Source organism: Fundulus heteroclitus, unplaced genomic scaffold (assembly GCF_011125445.2).
Source record: "Fundulus heteroclitus isolate FHET01 unplaced genomic scaffold, MU-UCD_Fhet_4.1 scaffold_191, whole genome shotgun sequence".
Lineage (NCBI taxonomy): Eukaryota > Metazoa > Chordata > Actinopteri > Cyprinodontiformes > Fundulidae > Fundulus > Fundulus heteroclitus.
In genome coordinates, this window is record NW_023396603.1 from 46539 (window position 1) to 63040 (window position 16502).

Sequence of the window (16502 nt, forward strand, 5' to 3'; positions counted from 1 at the left end):
ACTTAAAATCCTGGCAAGAAAACTGCTAAAACAACGAACAGACAACACAATATACAAAATAAGAGATTCGGACTCTAAAACTCCACAGTACAAACAAGATGAAATACGAAGAACGTTCAAAAAATACTACAAGCGCTTGTACACACAACCCCAATTAGAAGGTGATCAGCAAATTGATTACTTTTTAAAATCTCTCAAATTACCATCTATAACACAAGAACAAAACAAATTATTAATAGCCCCTATTACAGAGGCAGAGTTAACTAAGGCCATTTCCAACCTAAAAACAAACAAATCACCTGGCCCAGACGGATACTGCTCGGAGTGGTACAAGGTACTCAAAGCTGAACTAGTACCAACCCTTCGCCGAGCTTGTAACACGACCCTAATAGATGCCAAAATGCCTCCCTCATGGAGTGAGGCGGTGATTTCTGTCATTCCTAAGGAGGGAAAAAACAAACTACAGTGTACTTCCTACAGACCTATCTCTGTGCTTAACGTGGACTACAAACTTTATGCAACCATCCTTGCCAGAAGACTAGACAGAGTTCTTCCTCAGCTTATACATAACGATCAGACTGGATTTATTTCACAAAGACAGACTCATGATAACATTAGGCGATCTTTACATATTTTACATTATATCCAAAAGAATAACATTGAAGCCTGTTTAGTTAGTATTGATGCCGGGAAGGCCGAGCTGGCCTTTTTTATATAAAGTCCTGGAAAGATTTGGCTTAGATAGCGTTTTTATTAAAGTGATCGGTACATTATATAACAAACCGTTGGCTCGGATAAAAATAAACGGATACCTTTCTGACACTATAATACTAGAATGGGGCTCAAGACAAGAATGTCTAATCTCACCTTTGTTATTTGCACTTTATATTGAGCCCCTAGCCTTATGGATAAGACAAACTCAGAACATTAAAGGCATCTGCATTAATGGTGAAGACCACAAGGTGGCACTATACGCTGACGACGTGCTGGTTTATTTAAGTAACCCTCCTGACTCACCCCCCAAATTAATGACCGTCTTAGAAAACTTAGGTAAATTCTCAGGATACAAATTAAATATACAAAAGACACACATTTTGACCATTAATTATAAACCCACAAAGCAACTTAAAGAAAAATTCCATTTTAATTGGGATCAAAAGTCAATAAAATATCTCGGAATAAACTTGCCAAAAATGACTCGTACGATAACAGAGTTAAATTATGGCCCCCTATTGGTGAAAATTAAAAACGATGTACACAGATGGAATTCAATTTTGTTTCTTAGTCTTAGTCACAGGATCGATTCTGTAAGGATGAATATTCTCCCACGATTTCTCTACTTATTTCAGGCACTCCCTGTAGATATTCCTCCAAAGCTATTTTCTGAACTGAATAAAATTATCTCTAGATTTATTTGGCAAGGCAAAAAACCCAGAGTTAGATTTAGGACATTACAACTCCAAAAAGAGCAAGGGGGAATGTCACTACCTAATTTTAAAGATTATTTTTACGCGGCTCAGATCAGACCCCTAATTAATCTGTGTAACCCATCCTTCCAAGGTAGATGGAAAGATATAGAACTCCTAAGTCAAACCTATCCCCCAATACAAGCTGTACTTGCTCACAAACATCTGGGAGGACTCATAGATAAGGTACAGAATCCATGGATCAGAGTCCAGTTGAAAATTTGGAACCTGATAAAAGATGACTATAAATTAAACGACAAGTTGCAAATAATTCAATGGTGCGCTTACGATCCAGAATTCAGGCCTAATGCAACAGATAAAGGATTTAAATGGTGGATTCCGAAAGGGATAACGACATACTATTCCCTCACAGAAAAGGGACAATTTAAAAGCTTTGATAGGCTGAAGGAAGACCATAACCTGGACTGTACCGAATTTGTTAGGTACCTCCAGTTACGTAGCCGATTTGCACATATTAGAAAGGAAATGGACCTTAATGACCCCATATTAAAAATCTTTATTGAAGCTTATCAAACAAAGGTATCATCTCCAAAATTTATAAAGGCCTACTGTCTACAAAATCCCATAATACAGATTACATCAGGAAAAGGTGGGAGAGGGAGGGTAATCTGCTAATATCTAAGGAGGATTGGGCTGACATTTGCCAGTCCCAGTGGAAATGTACCAGCTCTCACTCATGGCGAGAGTTTGGTTGGAAGTGTGTGATCCGCTTCTTTCTAACACCAAAACAGATGACACATTTTGCCGGAGGAGAAGCTTTGTGTTGGAGACAGTGCGGACACCGGGAAGCCAATCATTGGCATATCTTCTGGGAATGCCCAGTGGTTAAACCCTTCTGGGCAGAGCTTCATAAAATATTAAGTGGATTATTTAATACCAATTTACCAATGCAATTTTCAATATTATTTTTAGGAAACTTTGATCTACAGATCAGGAAAGCTGATGAATACTTATTCGATATTTTGATAACCGCTGGCAAAAAAGCACTAATAAGACACTGGTCCACCCCTGACCCACCCACAATACAGGAGTGGATAAGTATTGTAAATGACATTTATCTAATGGAAAGAATCACCTTCTCACTCCGACTTCAAAAATCCATATTCAGTAAGAGGTGGGCCAAGTGGGATAAATACACTGGCCTTGAAGAGACACATATACAGGTTGGTACAACCCTACTATTTATTTTTTCTGAATGTCCTGTATATAAGCATTATCTGTATATAATTATTATTACACTTAACTTCAAAAACTGTATGGTAGACATCCTGCTTGTTTACCCTAAGTCTTTCTGTGTATGTCTATCTTCCCAGTTTTTTCAAAGTTGTTGGAAGAAATGTATTCAATTATGTATAGTCCTGTAAAGACAAAAAGTATTTGTGACTGACAATAATGGTTTTGTGCATTCCCTGGAGGTACTTGCTACAATATTGTAATGTTCTCACAAAACAAAAATAAAAAAATTCAAAACTATATCCACATTTGCTAAAGAAAAAAAAACTTAACCAGTATAAAGCTTTTTTATCATACCCTTCTACAACTTGTATCATTAAATAATAATAGCAATAATAATACTAGAATCGTTCAACTTCTGAAGAAGTTGAAGAAGGCGTCCGCCTCGTGGTGCGTATAACTCAGGTTATTGAATTGTTACTTGTAAAAAAAAAAAAAAAAAAGGAAAATTTGGGGACCCCCCATTGCACCAGAGGGCCCAAGCGGCCCCTTAGTACGCCTATGGCAGGGACCTGCCCTGGCTGGCTGGCTGATGCACAGAAAACTCCCAACAACTGCAGCTCAATTTGGGGAGGGTTTGGGGTTGTTGCCGGTCTGAGGTGATTTGTGAAAAATCTATAAATCGTACACCAATGAGTGTTACATTTCCTGAATCCAGACAGAAATACTTACGTTTTGATGTAGAATTTGTCTACGTAGAGTGAAAATTGAGCGAGTAGGCTTAAGTTGTTCATTGTTTTTTTAGACAATTTTGTCACCAGGGTAGGTGAAAATGGCGTGAATAAAAAAATCTATAAGTCCTACACCAATGAGGGTTACATTTTCTGAATCCAGACAAAAAGACCTACGTTTTGGTGTATAATTTGTCTACATAGAGTGAATTGAGTATGCTGAAGTTGTTCGTTGTTTTTTGCATAAGTTTGACTTTGGGGTTGTTGCCGGTCGGAGGTGATTTGCGAAAAATCTAAAAGACCTACACCAATGAGGGTTACATTTCCTAAATCCAGACAGAAATACCTACGTTTTGATGTATAATTCGTGCATGTAGAGTGAAAATTGAGCGAGTAGGCTAAAGAGAATTTTGTCACCATGGTAACTAAAAATGGCGTGATGAGAAAACGATAAAAGATATCCACATTCTGTTTTCACTTCTGAATAGTTCAAAGATATATCTACAAACTGGAAGTTAAACGATGTTCGTAGGTGAAAGCATGACGACACAGTAGAGTGTTGAAAATGACCATTTTTCTGTGTTTTTTTGCAAATTTTGTTTCAACCGTAACGGGAAATGGCGTCAAGTACAAAAAGCCCGCATCGCGTCGTCGAGACGAACGTTTTGATATATAGTATGTGTGGGTAGACCCTGCAGTTCGGCCTGTATTAACGGTGACGGAAGAAAGATATGGAATAATAATTTTAAAGAAACCCTTATTAGGTGCATAGTATAAGTCCTCCGCCATGCATTTTCAATGCATAGGCGGGCGCCTAATAATACCTAATAGGTTTAGGTATGTTACCTTACAAGTATGTTACCTAAGGTAATGGGTGCATGTATGGGAGACAGTGGAATGAACAACCAAAGGCCTCTGTAAACAAGTGTGCGATTTGAGGTACTTTATTACATTGAAAGCAATACTTACCCATGGGCGCTGTATGTCGAGCTTATCAGAGAGCATTGAATAGTAGATCATGGTGTTTGCTTCTCTTCACAGTGCAATGCCCTCAACACTGACACCGTCTTGGTCATTGTATTCCGGATGAGTCTACATGTTAGCTCTTTGGACAGCTCACACTCTGCTCCTCTCCCAAGTATTTTTAATTGAAAAAAGTAAGATTTAACATTCTCCCATTCACTATCAGTGTATATTACGTATTGGGGGCTTGGCAGTGTAAGTGTTCTGCATGTAGTCCCCCCACTCTTCTCCTCCTCTTTGCTGTCACTGTGACAGCAAAGAGGAGGAGTGGCCGCACACTGTGTTCCGTTGCTGACCTCAATGAATGCGGCAGAAGAACTGCATGAGGCCTTCTCCTGTAAAGGAATCAGCAAAAACTTGTCAGAAAACCAATGCTTAATTAATTAATTTAACAAATAAAAGTTCAGAACATACCAACACAGAATACAATTAGTTGAACACATAAGACGAGGCAATTTGGTATGAGAGAGAAAGAGGTGGGACAAGAGTTACAATACCAAACCCCATGATATTGAATAGCCTATTTATAGGCTATTCAATAAACTTAAAACTTCATTATTATAAACTTAAAAACGAAGACGATAAACCACCAACATGACATCACAGTAACACCACTAAATACAAAATAAACATGGGTCTATATACTAAATAATAGCAGACTATTTAAGTGACAGGCGAGTGACAGGATGCACTAGAGTTTTGATGACAGTGAAGTGGTGAGTATTTTGGCCAAAAGCGAAGGATTGTAGATGGATTATAATGTGCTTGTATAATGGGACATGGTTAGTGGGTGGCACACTAGATATGAGCATGAACAAAACTGAATACAATCACCTAGATACCACACTTTGGCTCAAACTCCCCAATATACATTTAACAAAACCCCAGTCCAGTCAATTACTTTTCCACCGTAGTCTCTGTGCATTACTGTGTGTATGCAAACTGTGTTTTTTTCCCCTCTATCCACTGCCATCAATGGATATGACATAAAAACGTGTTGCATTGTGCTACACAGCATTCTGGCATTAATTAATTAAAACACTGATTGTACATGAGGTTTAAAAATGTTTTGCTTACCACAGGGTGACACAGATCCCATATAGATTTTCTTTGCAAAAAATGGTCAGGACCTGGGAAGAGGTCACTAAGCTCTTCTCTCGAAAGCATCTTCAGTGCCTCCATATCGATATTGGCAGCTGTGTCACAAACAAGAGACAAAAGGTACAGAACATCAGCTGAATCAAATTAATCAACAGACGAGGTTCACTGATGCCCCAGTGACTGTCATTTAACATTCTTTTAGTGTGCGGGAGATTCTATTGAAGAGTAAGTGAATAGTACCTCACTTTCACTTTTGTTACTTACAGCAACATTCACATTATCTTCTGATCTGATCCAATATTTGTTGATCCAAATACTTTTGGTCCCATTTGTATAAAAATCCCATTCAGCAAGCTCATACAAGCCTATTGTAATGAATTATAATTTTAAAGGCATACTATGCAACATTTTTCAGTTAATGTGTTCCATACCGTTTTGGATGATTAAATGAGTCATTTCAGGCAAACAAAGGTTTTCTCGGCCGCCCTGGTGGTCTGTGGGACCGCCTCGTCAAGATAGCGCTGCGGGAAACCCTGATGTTCATACTTTCACTGTGTTAGTCATTGTTTGTACTGCCGTTTTTTCGACTTTTCATTGTGTTCGCCTGTCTGCTAAGCTCAAAACAACCACGCCTGGCTTGACGGAGAAACCAGAACAGCTGAGCATCTTTATGACAGTGCACTTTTACTTTCGCCCTCTGGGGGGAGCCTCGCTGGAAAATCAACCCCGGTTGCATAGTATACCTTTAAATTAAATGTAACTTAATTGACATTCACACAGGAGCACCATCATCACTGTATCACGTTATCATACTTACCTGTTAAGATGTCTTTGGCCACACGGTCTAACTTTTTCATATTGTCATTCATATACCCGTCCTAAGCAAAGCAGCTGGAAACAAAACACTTGGTTAACAGTGAATAAAAGCAAAATACTGTCAAAACATTCAAGCTATACGTTAGACAGAAAATCATGCAGAGCCAGCCTTTAAAACCAGGAAGAATTTTTTAGGTAAACTATGATCATTAACAGCCGCATTAGTCAAAGTAATCAACAGCATGTTTGAGACCAAAAATAGCAAATGCAGGGGTGTCAAACTCATTTTGGTTTAGGGGCCGCATACAGCTTAATCTGATCTCATAGGGGCCACACAAGTAAACTCATTGCAAGATTAAATAGTACTAATAAAAGTGGACTTGTTGTTGATCTTTATATTAAGCGAATTTCACTTTTACAAAATATATTATGAATAACCTCAAAGTAATTCAACAATACTTTTATGCAGTTAAATATTTATTTAAGTTCATTATGCATAGGAACTGATCACAGTGATTATAAAATGTTGAAAAACATTTCACAGTTTTTGGGACTTAAAAACACGATAAATTGCATGATAAAATACATCAAACAGATAAAAATTACAAATTATTTAAAATCAATGTTCCACATCTGAAGCTCAGTGCTGCTGTTAGTTCCAATTGTAACGCTTATACCTTTTCAATAAACAATTATTGTTTCTTTTCCTTTTGTTGCGCAATTCCAAAGGAATTAACCAATTCCAGAGTTCTATAGGCCATTGACAAATTTAATTAAAAGTAACTAAAAGTATCCTTAAAGGACAAAATTTAGAAAAATCAAAGGGCCTTTTTAATGGTTTCAGAACATCTCTTTTATTCGGCCACAAAATCAACAAAAAGAGAATGATTTTTTTAAAGCTATAAAACCAGTTTTAAGTCTAATAGCTTAAAATGGAAACATTTTAAATCTATGCCAATACATAGATTTTAGGTGAGTGTGTTGCCACCGCATTTCTACTATAATATAAAACAAACAACATAAAATAAACGAGTCATCGTCGAGTGGTTGCCAGAAAACACTCAATGAAATCCTTTATCTAGGTTAATTGGGCTTGATTCAACAATATTCTTTAGTGATTTAGGAAAAACGCCAGCACAAGCAGCTAGCCACAGCGATGAAAGAGATCCCGAGTTCACCTCTGACCGGGAATTTAAAAAGTGCTGCTAGTTTGACCCGCCAAAATAAAATACGGCTTGATTATTTTGTGCAGGTTACACGTGTAGTGTTGCATCATGTTGTCTGCTCTGAATAAAACACAGCGGCCCTCGTGGACAATATAGGAACTGTAGATTTTCAATTGAACGCAGTACATGTTTTTTTTACAATAATCATTGTTGAATAATGACAAGGCATTTAGCCACCGGGCCGGACTAAATTGTTCGGTGGCCCGGGGCACGTTTCACACCTCTGAGCTAACACAAGGTCGATGTCACTCTGATCATGCAACCCTCTATGGTCTGAAAGTTTCATACACACCTGATAGCATATCTGTATCTTCTGATATCCTCCTGGTCTCAAATCCTTGCAAGCAGCAGCCAGGGTAAAAAGAACGCGCAAAAGCCGATAGGCGAATCCAAGTCAGCCCAAATTGGGAGTGCATGGAATTGTGAAATAAAATCAAAGAGTTATGAAGTAGTCAATTATAGCACTCAATAAAAGTTTATTCTCCAGTTTTGAAAAAGAAATTGAATATTTGTGTAAAAGAGGCTGGGTGCAATCACACAATTCACTTTAGGTCAGTCTCCCCACCCCCCGGTTTTGTATGGAATTGTCCATTGCAGGAAAGCGAATAGCCTACAAAATGCAAAACGTGGGTTCTCATCTCAATCTATCAAGTTAGGAACACTTTGTGAAGATGGCTGGTTGGCGATGTTTGATTTGCTTTGCATTTATTGCAGTGACTTTAAAAGTGTTTTTAAGCCATATAACACGGCACATGGACGTAGTAGAAACTTCCGTGTGGTTTGTGGAATCGATGGGTGCAAAGAAGAATACCGGGTATTGAATTTGTTCTGTTATCACATCAAGCGTAGGCATGCAGCGTACCTCGCCAATGGTCGTCCGCCCAGGGATTGCATTCCAGTTAGCTCCAGGTGCCATGGGGGTGAACGATTTGACATGGACCTACCTATTTTTTCCAACTGTATCACTCCAGCTACCCACCAAGTTCAATATTCTACCCAACTACCAATATGAGGCAGAACACAACGCAGGTTGACTTAAGATAAGATGACGCTTGCAAAGAGAGCGAGGCGATTGAACCACTGCAATCTAACAACGAAAAGGTAGGCATACAAACATTGATCGAATTTTGTTCCAATCATTTGTAATGAATACATTTTCTAGAATATTTTTGGAACCACTTGCATAACCCATAAACCGGTGTAAACTTAGTTGTGAATTTGAGCAAACCCAGAATGCATCATTGTCTAAAAGTGCTAAAAGCCTGAGTTCCTTTAAATCAAGAGTAACAACACATTTGTTTAGGATTGTCTTCGACTGTTCTAATTAAACTATTTTTTGAAATATAATTAGTTAAAAAAAATCCAAATGTTTCTTAATGTTTGATTTTAGTTTCTATTTTCCCACGTGCTATTTTGTGTCTACATTGTGTTTCTACATTCTGACTTGCTATTATTCAGTTTTTTCCCCTATATTTTAATCACGTAAAGCACTTTGAATTGTTTCTGTACTGAAATGTGCTATACAAATATATTTGCCTTGCCTTGCCTTGTCTGTAATGCAAATGGCACTGGCAAAAACAACTTTGACAACTTTGGCAGATTCAGCTTGTCATTTAACAAGCTGAATCTGCTACTTTAACAGGAATTGACCAGACATGCAGCTGCCTTTACCGTGGATGTCCGTGAAACATGCTGTCTTTCTCGGGTAGGTGTTGCTTTTTTGTGATTTTATGGGATTTACTGAGGACAGATCATATTTTTACTTTCATTTTTTGCAATAAAAGATGTGAATACAACTTAAAATTCCTCTGAGTGACACATTTTATGTTTTGACCCATATCCTGTCATTCATGGTCTTTATAATGCCATAATAGTATGCTTTTCTGCCTCAGGGTAATACCAACAGGATTATAGGGAAAACGCAGCAGTTAGAAATGGCTGTTGTAGGAACCTTGCAGGACAGAGTGATGGATGTCTTTGATAGACACGACCCTTCAGTCGGCATTGACCAGCTCCGAAATGAGATTTTGGCAACGTTTGAGGGTTTTCCAGATCAATTTGACCAACCATCCAACTTGACTACAACTTACATGCAGGACCAAACCATTGAGGAACTTTTTAAGTTAAGTTAAGCGAGGCTCTTCAAGGGTTCTTACCATTATAAACAAAGTTTTTTTCTATGTTCCTTACATCAAGAGTCTACAGCAGTTGCTATCCAACCCTAGAATTTTTAGCATGGTCAGTAATCCACCAGAAAATTGTAACAACAATGGATATCTCCATGACATTGTGAATGGCAGCCTTTTCAGAACTCATCCATTGTTTTCTGTTAAGCCAACTGCTTTACAGTTAATTTTATATTCCAATGAAATAGAGATTTGCTTCCCTCTTGGACCCCATGCCTCTATGAACAAGTTACTCATGTTTTATTATACTGTAGGAAACATAAACCCCAAGTTTAGGTCTAAGCTTGCTGCCATAAGACTTCTTGCCATTGCAAAAGCTAAGGATATCTCAGAGCCTGGTGCTGATGTTATATTAACAAGAATTGAACAGGATTTGAAGGAACTGTACAACGGTGTCAACATTCAAGTTGGAAATAGTGAGACTATATTATATGGTGCAGTAATATCAATATGTGGTGATACCCTTGCTCAGCATGACCTGGCCGGGTTTAAATCTGGAGTTGGGTTTGCTTTCAGTAAGTGTAGGCATTATGAGTGTGACTTTGAGACAATGCAAAACCAATTTGATGAAAATATTTTTACCCTAGGAACATTACAAAGTCACATCAGACAGTGCAGGGAAATAGAGAGGGCCAGTACAGACTCTCTTAAAAATGCCCTCATGACTACCTATGGTATAAGTAGAAGGAGTAAACTTATAGATTTTTCAGGCTATGATCTTATTCAACAAACCCCTCAAGCTATAATGCACATCATGCTTGAGGGTGTTATGCAACAGGAAATAAAATGTGCATTAAAGCACATTATTTTGTCAGGGCATATTGATCTACACTCTATAAATTCAGGTATACAAGGTTTTCCATATTCAAGCAGGGATATACAAGACAAGCCATGTCCAATCAGTGTCAGTACAGTGGCAGATGCTGATATTTCTGAAGATATTCCCCTTTATTATGAATAGCATCAAGGACAATGTCTATGTTCAGTATATCATAGAATTAATTGAAATAACACATTATTTTTGCTCCTTTTGTGACGATGGAAACCTTACAAAAACTGAAAGTAATGATAGAGCAGCATCTGAAACAATTTGGCAACTTTTCCTGGACAAAAACATAACCCCTAAGCAACATTATATGCTACATTTACCTTCACAAATTGAAGCACTGGGTCCTTTGACGAGACACATGTGCTTGAGGTTTGAGTCTAAGCATCAGTGGTCCTCTAAATAATAGTATAAAAAATTCTACAAATCTCTTGTAAATCATAGCAAAATTGTCAAAAGTACCTATCAAACAAACAATATATTTGCTCATGAAAAAGAATTAGGCCCCACATCAGCGGTTTCAGAGGCCTCAGAGGCATATGTCAGTTCAAAGATTATAGATTTTTTGAATATTGACAGTTTCCATCATGTAATCTCAGTGAAATGAATGTCTCTTAATGGCAACAAGCACATTAGTGGAAACACTTTAATAGTCACAGACTCAAATGATGGGCTCCCTATTTTTGGACTAATAAGTAATATTTATTTATGTAAGAAAAAAGCTGCTCAGAATCAGTTGTATTATCTAGGTAGGATGAAAAAGATGAAACAAGTCAAATAATCTTAACAATATTCAGTCAATAACCCCCCCCCCCCCACGTTGGTGTGCCCCAAAGGCACAGCACCACAAAAGCAATTCCAAAATTTGGCCAGGACAAACGTCAATGGAACATTTAACACCAATCAGCATGAATAATTCATGATTCAGCATATATCACTCAAGACCACAGTACAAGCATTTATCTAAAATTTTTAGTTCAACTAATTGAGTTAGGCCTGTTTTAGGTTGCTATGCGCACATTATTTTAATTTTACATCAGACTAGGTAAGTTAAGACTGTTCAGTAACCAAGGTCGAATCCGTCTACTCTTCCCCCACCCCAAAAAACCTCCACTCTCCATTCCCTGGACAAACATCCATCACTGCCATGCCTTAAAAATCCAAGAGTACCAGTAGGGGGCATCACAGGGTGGGCAGGGCCTTTCCCCACTTGAAAATGCCACCTCGTCTAAGAGACGATAAATACAGGTGAGACCCCCAGGGAAATCCCACTCTCCGCCAATCTGAGCAAGAACACCCTGTATTTAATCGGAAAATTATCATTACCAAGTATTTTAAGTATTTTATTGGTGGCAATAAGATCCTGGTTTTCCCTATATCAAAGGAAAAAGATTGCATCAACTGTAGGTCTTGGTGTGTGGGTCCGAAGCAGACAGTTTCTATTCTTAATCATAAAACCATAATGCAACATGACAGTATAAATGTGATAACACATAAAATCAAACAGGAACATGTAAGTCGGTGGAATAGGGCAGTAGAAAAATACAGTAATATAAGAGTAATGAAGAGAGTATGTCAAGAACGCAACATAAAAAAAGCCTTCAGGCCATTCAGAGCAGATGGCACACATGAATCTAATTGCGCATAAGTGGTTGGCTCAGGGTTCTCAGGCTAGGGTGACCAGACGTCCCCGTTTTCCGGGGACTGTCCCCGTTTTGGACCACCTGTCCCCGGCTAAAGCTGTCCCCGGAAATGTCCCCGATTTTACCGAGGGGGAAAATGTGTTGCGGTAGCTGGTTGCGCTGCTGATAATATAAAGACGAGGAACAGAGCGCACCACTAGATGGCGGTAATGATCCTTTTGGATGTCAGATGTCATTAAAACACGAAGAGGAAGAAGAAGAAGACGAGCGCACCACTTCTAAAACAGAAGAAGAAGAAGTGGAAAGTCGTTGTCAACTGGTGGCAACTGATGGGGAGCTGCTGTGTTATGGTAAGTGTGTTAATCGATTCATTTTATTTGGATCAAGCTGATCCTGTGAGAAATGTTTGTTTTTTTTCCAGGTTAAAAAATAATCAATAAAAAGTAAGACAAGACCACGAGTTGCTGCTCACATGAGTAAAAGACACTCAGATAAAATGTAACAGAATGATTGAAAACTCTTTGTAAGGCGCTAATTTGGTTTGCCGGTTCTCCAGGGATCAACAAGGGTTCGTCTAAAGATGTTTTAGAACTGATTGGTGACCTTTAGTTTATATTTCAGATAGTTAGTTATTAGTAGAGTTATTACATGTTTTTTTGCTGATTTATGGCTGTGATTTATGAGCATAGACTTCCAGGCTTAGGTTTAGCATTTCTCCTGCTCAGTTTGGATTTATAAAAGTTCCTCATGAAAAAATAGGAGTCAGTAACAGGAGAACTGAATGAAGATCTGCATGATCTGAGAATGATGGAGTAAGAGATAACCACCTGTTTAATGTCCATTTATTATGTTGTTTTTGCTTGTAGCTCCTCATATTGTGGTAATTAGCATTTTTTGTATTTAATCAGAGGAAATAATAATAATAATAATTGGAAGTTTTCATGTTGTACATTCTAATGTTTTTGGAAGTGATTTTAAATATATAATGTCTCTGTTTTAGAATAATGTAAGATTGATACAAGAGGAGAGAGGAAGAAGATAGGAAGACAGAAAGGAGGTTAAATGAGAGTGGAGGAAAATAGGAATATTGATGTAAAGAATGATTGACGAGAAGGGAGAAATATTTACTTAGAATATTAATAAAGTTCAAGTGATAAAACTCTGACATGATACACTCAGGTTTGAGCTGAGAAGCCCAATTGTCTGAGGATATAACCTCTTTCTGAGTCTCTGCACTGAACATGAGTTTCACTGCACTTCCCTAGCTGTGGCACAATAAAGAGCGGGTTTAGTTGTTTTGTTCTTTTTCTTGTGTTTTAAAAAATTCAGTTCTGCACATAATATATCCTCTTCTCCTCTTATTTTATCCAGACCTGGCTGATGGCTCTTCAGACACAGAACGCCTTGAAGAAACCAGAGATAAACTCATGTTAGCTGACTCACTGACCGGAGTTAACTCACCTTAAAGGAGCAAACAATATACTCACACATCAGCTACTACCATACACATACACATAATGTAGTTATACACACTTTATGTAAGTTTATACATGCTCATGCTGCACTATACACACAATCACTTGCATTCATGTCAAGGGGTTTTCCAAGTCTGTGCCCTTGTTTCACCTCACATCACCTCAATCCATTGGACAATGTCTTGTTCCAAACAGGCTCTATGCACTATGTGCTCTATGTGCTTATAGCCCATTATGGGAGAAATTAATCTGCTTTGTGATGCACAGAACCCTTATGTGGTCAGTTGACAGTAAGAAACATATATCATCCTTTACCAGCGAGCTTGACTACTACTTTTTGATGTTAACGCAGAAAAAACTATTTCTCATAGGTATGTAGATGTGAACAGAATGAGTATTTGTTGCAGTTTTTTGAAATTTGGGGGACTCTGTCTCCACAGACAGCCACCGGCTAAATGTTTGTATTTACTGATTTTTCTTTTCCTCATGTCACTTTCCCCTTAGGGGGTGGCAGAGCTCTTTGAGCCCCACAAAATTGGAAAACCTTGCTAACCACTCTGGACCCCTCCACTCCCACTCCCACCACTTTGCCCCAACCCAGAGACACAGTTCTAGTTTCTATTAATAACACTATTTATTGATTTTATTAATCTTAGGATGCACTAAAGGTCTGGAGAGGCACATTCCTGTCTTTTACACTTGATTTTTATTGTTTAAATATTAATAAACATGTAAAAATAAACGAAACCATTACTGTCCCCGTTTTCTAATTTCATCTTGATTAGATGTCTTGATTTTTATCCACGAGCAAGAAATGTCCCCAGATTTGATTTTAGAAATCTGGTCACCTTATCTCAGGCATCTCTTCTGGTTAAGAAATCATAGTTTTCTGGCTTCTTCTTCCCCAGTATCGTCAGTCCTCCTTTTGTTCCCCCGCTTGCAGAAGGTGATTGAGCTGGATGGCAATGTGTGTACAGCTCCGGCTCGGGCAATGAGATGGTCAGCAGACACAAGCCTTTGTTATCTGTTCGAAAACAGAAACAAAAGTGTAATTAGTGTCATTCATTCAAAACATTCAAAGCACTTTCACATCCAAGATATTCCTGTGCACAATTATTTAGCTCTCTGCTTAAAATCCTGCACTGTAATTATTACATAATGCCTTACCTATATTAAAGGTGTAATCTTAAAGTTTAAATGTATCTGCAGCAGTTTTTCTCTGTAATTCTTAACAGAATTCATCCTATATGTCTCACCTTTCAATGTCTGACGGTTAAAAGTTCTCTGCAACATAATTTTATTATCTAACTCATTTCATGGCTACTGTGTCTAATCTCTACTGTGTCAAGGTTCATCTTATCTCATTTAACACACACAGTCAGTCTCAACAAATAATCATATTAAAACCTTTTGGAAACTCCTTACTGAATTATGTGTTTTCTTAAAACCCAAACAGTAAACCCTTAAGTTTGTAAGCGATGCACCACTATATAGATTTCCAGAACTTCATTGTATTTTAATCAGAAGCATTCCTACATATCTTTGTCTTATTTTGAAAAGCTCACCTGACACCGTCAGCCGCAGATCCTCCAGGAGTCCTCCCGATCACTCCGGTCAACCAAACTTAAACTTTGATTCTGAGAATCCCGGGGATGAGAAGATCTGGCCGTTTTCCCATGTAACGCTAATTCGTCTCTTTCAACTGGAGGAGCACCGTTCACCACCTGGCCTGACGTGCGCTGCCAGCACTACCGATGCCACACCTCGTCAACACTCAATCAACACTTAAATAACTTCTCTCCCCCCAGGTTCCGTAAACCAGATGTTTTTTATAGTGGACAATTATGAAGATTCTTAAACATAAACAAGACATCCTTGCTTTAATTATTGATGATCACATTAAAGTTAAGAATTTAGCCTTCATAAAAAAACTATTGTTGTCAAATCATTGTGACAACGTTACAGTCCCCCCCCAGCCGGAGGCACCGGAGACCTGTCGCCGTAATATGGCTTTAAGTTGACCACATTAACCGATTCTATTTTTTGGTCCTGGTCTATCCACTGTATCTGGTAATTTACGGGTCCTATCTGCTTCTTTACCACTGCCGGCCCTGACCATTTGGGCACAAGCTTAGCAGAAAATCTGTCTGTAGCTTTAGAAAGTGGATGTGTTCGGACCCAGACCAAGTCTCCCTGGAAGAGCTGTACACTTCTCCTGCGGCTATTATAATACTTGGCTTGTCTGGCCTGGTTCATCCCTACTCTCCGGCTAACTTGTTCTGCCATTTTTTTGTGCCTTTCAACTAGTTTATAGGGAGACTGCTGGGGATTAGGTGGATGGCTAATGATTCTCTCTAAGGGGCCTTTAAGATAGCGTCCAAGCATAAGCTCAGCCGGGGATCTCCCTGTCGTCTCGTGCTGAGTAGCATTGATGGCAAACCGGAACTCCTGAATCCACTGGTCCCAGTTGATATGATACTCACCCACAAAGGAGGCTATCATAGTTTTGATGGTTTGATTAGATCTTTCAGTCAGGTTGGCTTGAGGGTGATAACTGGTGGTAAATTTTTGAGTTACTCCCCAAGTTTTACAGAGAGAAGCCATCTCATTGCTGTTGAATTGGGGACCCCGATCTGAAACCATCTCTCGTGGAACCCCATATCGAGTAAAGATTTCATTTTTCAGGATGCAAGTGATTTTCGATGTTTTGCTATCTTTTAAAGGAAACATCTCCACCCACTTGGTGAAATAATCAACGGTGACCAGAAGATATTTGTTACCTTTTTTGCTACGTGGTAGTGGTCCCATTAGATCA

At 38.5% G+C, this 16502-nt stretch overlaps 1 protein-coding gene across 4 annotated transcripts in view; it reads left to right on the forward strand.

The window, feature by feature from the left end:
* The window catches only part of LOC105922786 (large neutral amino acids transporter small subunit 3), a 102981-nt gene that overhangs the window by 31349 nt on the left and 55130 nt on the right, over positions 1 to 16502 (forward strand). Inside the window, exon 1 of one of the 4 annotated variants that reach the window (XM_036129597.1) lies at positions 9232 to 9262. The exons of the other annotated variants lie outside the window; for them this stretch is intronic. Within the exon in view, the coding sequence (XP_035985490.1) occupies positions 9247 to 9262 (16 nt within the window). The 5' untranslated portion in view covers positions 9232 to 9246. Of the gene's footprint in view, positions 1 to 9231; positions 9263 to 16502 lie in introns of those variants that run through there. 4 annotated transcript variants of the gene reach the window in all.